Source organism: Dendropsophus ebraccatus, chromosome 7 (assembly GCF_027789765.1).
Source record: "Dendropsophus ebraccatus isolate aDenEbr1 chromosome 7, aDenEbr1.pat, whole genome shotgun sequence".
In the NCBI taxonomy this organism is placed as follows: domain Eukaryota; kingdom Metazoa; phylum Chordata; class Amphibia; order Anura; family Hylidae; genus Dendropsophus; species Dendropsophus ebraccatus.
The window spans coordinates 16252883-16260775 of NC_091460.1; the positions used below are offsets into that span (position 1 = coordinate 16252883).

Consider the following 7893-nt stretch of genomic DNA (forward strand, 5'->3'; position numbering starts at 1 on the left):
TCCCCCTAAACTCCAACCCTAGAAGAATTACAGACTCCAGTCCAAGGGGAAACGTCCTAAATAGAGACACCCCCCCCCCCATCACCACACACACACACTCCTCTCTCCAGGCACTACAGGCGGTGCCACTATTGCTGTCACGTTGTTGTATCTCAGTACATACTGTATCTGGAGACAGTATATATGTATATGTGACCATTTATCAGGTCGTCCTAACACTCCCTTCCACCATCTGAGCCATTAGAGACTCAAAGACGCGACACTATGCAGGTTGTTAGAAACAATTTTATTTAAAAAAAATGTTAAATATTGAACTAAATCATTAATGCTAACAGAGAGATAATATATATTAAGTAAAGAACATCACATAGAAGCTGCTGGAAAATACAGACGCCTAACACGGGTGTATACCAGCTTACCTGAGTGTGGTACCTGCACAAGTAACAAGCCCCCTGAGATAGTTACCAATAGTGAAATATTTGAATATTCGATATTCGTACGAATATCGTACGGATATTCGAATATTCGATCGAATATTCGATCCCATTAAAGTCTATGGGAACAAGTATTCGATTATTGAAAAACATTTGTTCGACCACTTGGAAGAAAAAAACGGAAGCTGGGGGATTTGAACGCTTATCAAATATTTATCGAATATTCTGCGAACTATTTGATAATATTCGATAGATCGAATACCTTACTATTCGATCGAATATCTATTCGATCGAACAGTATTCGCTCATAACTAGTTACCACCTCTCCAGGATAGTGTATCTGTGGTAGTTACTCTACGTAACCCGAGTTAAAACTGGTCGAATCCAAAGAAAATATTACAATTAAAAAATAATAAAAATAATAATAAAAAAAACTTAATTTAAAGGGGTTATGCGGGATACGATAAAGCACAGACACTTCCTTGCAAAAACAGCGCCACCCCTATCCTCAGGCTGTGTGTGGTATTACAATTCAGCTCCATTCATTCAGCTCCAATGGAACTAAGGTACAAAACCCCCACACCAAAACAAGTGTGGACAAGAGAGGTGCTGTGCCTAGAAGAGAGCGGACATGTTTTTCTAAGCCTGGATAACTTCTTCTAAAAAAAATTTATAAAAAAAAAATGTAAGGCAATGCAAGAAATGATGGGATCATAGACTTCGTAGAAGTCATGATCCGGTCAGTTTTGGTCTGGTGGATATTCTTCTGGCCTCAGTAGTGAGTCGGGGTCCACGCTGACGTTGTTGTCTTTGTTTTTCTCTTCTTTATTCTTCTGTTTCCAGTCTATAAAAAGAGTCAAAGGAAAATGTCAACAGAAAAAACAAAAAAAATATAAACAAAAACATAAAACAAAATTTGCGTTAATCCTGAGACACAGTGTGCAGGAAACCCTCGCAATGGTCACATGACTCGCTGATCATGTGATCGCTGACCTTCCTCCTTTGTACACACAACTTTTTCTTTATTGGTGTCACACTATATGGCCCGGTACTTACAGAAGTAACCTATGAGGCCAGCCCGGACACACAGGGAGATCACCGCCGCCAACACCACAGGGTACCAGGTCCTCCGAGTCGTTACAAGGTTGTTGCCTAAAAAAGAGCAAACGCCTAAACAAACCATCATCTACAGACTGAAATACTGAAGAGACACTTCATGACGTCGTAGACGGTAATTTCTAAGTATCTATAAAAAACTGAGAGCTCTGAAAGTGAATGGTTGTGATATGACTCTTCCATTGACTCTCTAAATAGAAACACTTACACATAATAAAATATACCACCACTATGGAACCGGTCGTCAGAAGGGTCCAAAGAGCCATCACAGGGTGGCAGAGACTCAGAGCTCTCTGCAGACTGGCGCAGTGACATCGGGGACCTGAAATATCGATAGACACTCTCTCAGGTCTTTTATACTAACTTGGAATATTTGTTCTCGATTATGAATGGTTCAAGACTCTTCTCAGTTCTTAAAGGAAAAGTCCGGTCCCGGAAAGGATGTAGCAGCAGGGGAGAGTGTAACAATAAAGCACTACTTACCTCTCCCCGTGCCCATGATGCGCCATCTGACAGGCTCTGGGACCTCCACCGGAAGGCATTTTCCCCCAAGTTGTGATGACTTCACGACTTGGGGGGGAAAATGCCCAGCCTGGCTCAGACAATCAGTGACTGGAGTCATGACATTGGCTCTGGTGGAGATCCCAGAGCCTGGCGGGGGTCCCGGAGCGGCAATCGGGAGATGAAGAGGCACGGGGAGAGGTGAGTTAGTACCCCCCAAACACAAACACACATGTGCCCTGTCATTGAAAAAAAATCCTGGGGCCAGACTTTTCCTTTAAGTTACCTGTTGTTTTCTTGAGGGAGTATGGTGGGAACAGGGGGCATGGTAATCTCATAGAGCCATGATGCTAAAGTGCTAATTGTGTAGTTCCCCCCATTTACTGTAGTGGGACAAGCTGCAATACCAGGTGTAGCTGCTATTCCCCACCACCAGCCGCGCCTGCTGTATATATAGCAGTGTGGTAACTTAAGTGATACTCACATTTTATCACCATCTGTATAATGAAACTGACCGCGGAGCATATTCCCCACCATACTGTGTGCCGGGGCCCTGTGAAGAACACAACTAAAGTTATCTCAATGAAAGTGTTTGGGCAGTGACAATCCACCACGTCCAGCCCCTATCCCCACCAACATCACCCACTCAGGAGGCCTCCATACATTATATTAAAGTGGCCAAATGCCAACCTGAGTTCATCGCTGCTATAGAGAATGAATGAAGCATCGGCTGCAGTGACCACGCAGGCGCATTGTACATGCCATTCACTGTGGGGCAATTGCGTCCCCATCCTCAGGATAGGTCGGGGTCCAGGCCGTTTTACCCCCAGTGATCCAGATTATTAAAAAGAAGTAAATTACTAATCTGTATAATTTACTGACACCAGTTGATTAGAAAGAATTTTTTTTTTTTTTTTTATGAACAGCCCCATTAAGGCCAGGGTATTGGCAGTGGTGTATTTGCTCCACACATAGGAGGAGATTTATCAAACATGGTGTAAAGTGAAACTGCCTCAGTTGCCCCTAGCAACCAATCAGATTCCACCTTTCATTTTCCAAAGAGTCTGTGAGGTGGAATCTGAATGGTTGCTAGGGGCAACAGAGCCAGTTTCACTTTACACCATGTTTGATAAATCTGCCCCTAAATTTCAAATAAAAAGTGTAAACTTTCATCTGCTATGTGGGAACATACCCTAAAGGGTTTTTAGACATTGTTAGTACATTGTTGGGGGAAATCTATCTGTAAGGACTGACCATAGATACTCCAGACAAGGAACAAGACTGTGGCCACCAAGTGGGACGCCAGGGATACATATTCACCAAATGCGAAGCCGGAGGTTGTAGCTTCCTGGAAAGCATCTCCTGAAATGACAGAGCGTTTACTTATACCCATTCATCAGTTCTAGAGACTGACAGACATATGACTAGAGATGACCGAACAGGGCCGAAGTTCAGGTTCGAATGAACCAGAACCATCAGCATTTGATTCCCGCTGCCTTCCCGGTCCATGGGGAAGGAGGAGACAGCCTGAGTACTGCCTGCAAAACAGGGATACAGCCTAGGTTTCCACCTTGCCCACGGAACAGGAGGGCAACCTGCGGGAGTCAAATGCTGAAGGTTCGGGTTTTTCGAACCTGAACTTCGGTCCTGTTCGATCATCTCTACATATGACGACCATCTTTGACGCCCACCATATCTATCTGTGTTGTGAAAAATAAAATCTGGGGTGTGGGGGGGGGGGGGGGGGGAGTTGGCTAAAGCTGCCGGGCTCTGTGCACACTGGACACATCTTCTTAGGTTAATGCAGCAGAATGATGAGGAAGGCGTGGGACTACATGTAGGTGGCCAAGGAGAAGGAACATGGATGTTATGCAATAACTTGTGTATTACGGGGGTGTAATGTCTTTGTGACCAGTCAGGATGTATCCAGAGTAGTGACATGTATGTGGTCAGTCGTTTCCTGTACATTCCTGAGCATTCCTCCATCTTATGTCTTTAATAATTTTTTTTTATAGAGGTCGGTGGAATTATAGACAGAAATAAGATGAAATGGATGAAGGCTGGGTTATAGGGTCCAAATATTGGAAACAGATTCATCTGCATAGAAATCATTTATCCTTATAGTGTACCTGTCATGATACATAAAAAACTATAAAACCCCAGCAAATATATCCTTTATGCTTGTATGATGTGTACTGTGCGTTTTCATTTTGTTGGTTTCGCAGCTCTAGTGTACCATTTAGTGTCCCATTGTGCTGCTCAGGCTTCTTTCACTCTCAGTTGGTGGACGGGCCGCTGAGATCAAATAATTTAATTGTGTACAGCAGTAGGCGGGGGCATGTAAAGGGGCCTATACAGGGGAGTGTACAGGGGAGTGTACAGGGGTGTATACAGGGGTCTATACAGGGGAGTGTAAAGAGGCCTATACAGGGGAGCATACAGGGGAGCGTACAGGGGTGTATTAAGGGGCCTATACAGGGGAGTGTACAGGGGTGTATACAGGGGTCTATACAGGGGAGTGTACAGGGGCATGTATGGCCGCTGGCCAATCAGAATTAATCTTCACTGGGCTGACTGACCCCTTCTTGCCTATGGTCTCATTTTTTTTGCTGTCAACAAAGACCAGATGGCCTTAGTGACGGAGCCTCGACCACAGTTTTCAGTAAGTGAGACACCTAGTGGCCGATATTATAGCATTGCAGAAATATAGGAAACAGGCAAAAACAACTAATGAAGTAAATTGCAATATGTGGCATATCACCTCCCCTGTTGATTTACTATTATTGGTAATGGCAGTGCCCCTTTATAAGACAAATGCCTCTGTACTATGGGAGTTTGTCTACGTAAGATGAATTGTATAGAAATGGTTCTTACCCAACACAAAGTTAAAAACATGATGCAGGCAAGTCAGCCTCTCGTTCCTGAATTTTTTAGCTGAAAAGGAGAAAAGATTATATTGAGAGACAAGATATAAAATTCTCAGGGAACAGATTGTAAGCAGTACAAATCTATGGAGGATGGAGGTGGGAGGGGTATTCCTCAGGGACACACAGAAAGCAGACAGAGACAGCTCTGTAAGTAAGAGGTTTAAAACACAGTTTAGACTGCTCACTACAGCTCTATAATGGCTTCCATGCTGCTGCTGCTGCTTTTTAGGCTGAGCTCAGATACAGTGCAGGATCTCCTCCCATCACACACATTAGACTCTGCGAGAACTAAGAGTGACAGATTTAGCTTGCAGAGCAGAAATCTGCAGCTGCTTTCACCTCTGCTCTCAGGGTAGTGCAGATGCTGAACAGCTGATCGGCGGGGGTGCCTGGTGTCATGCTATACCTTTTACCCCTGAGTGCCCCATCCAGACTGCACTCTTAGATATCTATGCTAAGATAATAAGAAAATACTATCTAATTTGTTACTAGGGCACGGGTGTACAGTCCTCACCTTTTAGTCGTCTTTAGCTCTAGCAAAAATCTAGTATGAAACGGTAAGTAGAGGAAAGGTGGTGGGGAGAGGAGGAGGGTGCAGCTGCAGTTGAAACAACATGAGGGAAGGAGGGAGGGGAGAAAGAGGAGGAGACACCTGATTGGTCAGAACACACAGCATGGTTCTGATGTCACACCAGGCAGAATATTAACAGTCTCTATTGTGACAGTTACTATATATTTTAGTACTGGGTGGGAATTTAGTTTGTAGACTTCTAGTAAAGCTCTTACTTTGGTTGTTTTTTAGTTTTCATGGTTATTTTGGGAGTTCTGTGTTACAGCATAATATAGTATGTAAGTAAATGTATTGGAGGAAGTGGACTGCAGTGGATGGGAGGGGATGGGCTCCTAGCCTAGTATGACATCGGGAAGCACAGGATAGGGTTACTTAGGTTTTATTGTAAGAGTAAGGAAATGATTGTGAGACACTCACCCAACCAGGGAAGAAGCGTAAAGATTCCCATCATGAGGGCAGCCATGACAGAATCCAGTAAGAAGCAAACAGCCAGGGTTCCTGGGGGAAGGGACTGGGTTATACTCACTATTACTGAACTACTACACCAAGAATGTAACATATTTTATTGTTTTCCTTTGGTAGACGATTCATTGTTCTTCAGTCACTTTGTATTCTTTTAAGACAATCTCGGTCCTGGATTGAAGAGTCAAAGGGGTCATCCTAACTGAGCATGTAAAGCCTTAGCTCACAGGATTGGGGATAACACACTGGCTGGAGGGGGTCCAACCACTGGGACTAAACATTCTGAATGGTACCAAAACCAGAAGCCCCATAGATAATACTAGTCGGAGTCCCATCAGTCAAACCCCCTCCAATGAGAATGTGGAAATATGGAGAAATTGGAAAGCTGTTTTAAGTGAAAAGTGAATTTATAATGCAGACCCTGAGGGGGCAGTATGGCACAAGAGGAATAACATATTTGCTCATGAGAAAAGTCTCCCTAACTACTCTCTGTGGCCACAAAGGATTCCATGACTCTATTTTCATCCTATTACTCGTAATCATCATATAATGAAAACTTTCTAACATATTCAATGAACTAGTTCCTCACGGCTTCCATGTATTGTACTTTGTGTGTACCAGTGGTTCTGTGTATACATGGAGGATCAGTAACTCTACTGGTGGACACACATGCTATAGGTTGACCTGACATAATATAGGTAAAGGATATGATGTAACGATTGTTCATAATTATCATGCCAGAATGGAACCCACCATAGATATCGTCTTCATGATGTTGTGATGACTTGTTTCGAGGTGACTCCGCTGTTACGAGTCCTGAAATAAAAGACACAAAGTTCAAAAAAACTCCAGGTAGCAATCTAATTCTAGCTGAGGATTTACACTGCCATTACACTTCTAAACAGAGAGCTCAGAACGGTAACTACAACCGAGGTTACATGGCAGCCGTCAGCATGCAGAGCTCATGTTTTTGGTCAAGGATTCACAAGCCAAGATAATATAAGTCTACTCTACTGATCACATGGAGGGACATAGCTATCAATAACCTTGGTGAAGCCTTGTGCAGACACATGAGCCACCAGGAGATCACCTAGAGTAAAATAAGTGAAACATTCTTTCATTTTAGGCATGAATAAAAAATAATAGCCCCCCCCCCCTCTCCCCCACCCATGACTATCGACCAATTACCCACTGTGATTCTTCTATACAGTCCATCTACTGACTCACTACTTGTCACAGTGACGTTGAAATATTCCTTGTGGTTTTGGATCCTTTTGTTTTTTTGATATATTGTGATGAACGTGTAGACATTCCTGTCCTCCTCGGTTAGGTTCTTCAGTATAAAGCTGCAGTCTTCTCGATCAAATTGAAGCCGTTCGGTGAAATTCAGACGCGGCATCAAGTAGCCGTCTGTATAGGATCCGATCATATTACCAGCAATGTAAAGTTCGTAAATATTAGAAGAGTCAAAAGTAAAGTTAGATGTTAACTTTAGTGATGAACCCGTTGGTGTGGTCGATGATCTACTAATCATCATCTCCACGGCGCCATCTACGGGAAGAAAGAAAAGGCGTGAATGTAACGGCAAATATTTGACCACCTCAACAGGACATGATAGTAACAGGAAATCTTCTATCACCTCAACAGGACATGATAGTAACGGGAAATATTTAGCTCCTCAAAAATTATTGAGGAAAACCAACCTTCTGATTTATATACACCCCCTCAATGTTATTTAGGAGCCACCAGAGAGCTGGACCCTCAGCATTTACACTTATGCAGTTACTGGCTGACTTTGTATGAAGTGTATGGGCACTTTAAAGGGGTCGTCTGCTGGTAAATGATTATAAACGGAAACGTTCAGAGAAAAAAAACCCTGATG

At 43.3% G+C, this 7893-nt stretch overlaps 1 protein-coding gene across 1 annotated transcript; it reads right to left on the reverse strand.

Annotated features, from left to right (window-relative positions):
• Nucleotides 1-472: 472 nt before the first annotated feature.
• Nucleotides 473-7554, reverse strand: LOC138796665 (uncharacterized). Its single transcript, XM_069976291.1, has 9 exons — nucleotides 7239-7554; nucleotides 6765-6827; nucleotides 5967-6047; nucleotides 4926-4985; nucleotides 3306-3413; nucleotides 2536-2604; nucleotides 1759-1872; nucleotides 1491-1586; nucleotides 473-1278 (listed from the first exon to the last, which is right to left on the reverse strand). The coding sequence occupies exons 1-9, from the start codon at nucleotides 7546-7548 to the stop codon at nucleotides 1175-1177; spliced, it is 1005 nt and encodes a 334-aa protein (XP_069832392.1). The 5' UTR covers nucleotides 7549-7554; the 3' UTR covers nucleotides 473-1174.
• Nucleotides 7555-7893: the final 339 nt, after the last annotated feature.

Bases quoted from the DNA above. Each gene is read 5' to 3' on its own strand.
- LOC138796665 (XM_069976291.1), bottom strand. From the start codon at position 7,548: ATGATGATTAGTAGATCATCGACCACACCAACGGGTTCATCACTAAAG. The intron at 4,986-5,966 runs GTGAGTGTCTCA...TCTCCTTTTCAG, and splicing joins TACGCTTCTTCCCTGGTTGG to CTAAAAAATTCAGGAACGAG. The intron at 3,414-4,925 runs GTAAGAACCATT...CTGTCATTTCAG, and splicing joins TGTTTTTAACTTTGTGTTGG to GAGATGCTTTCCAGGAAGCT.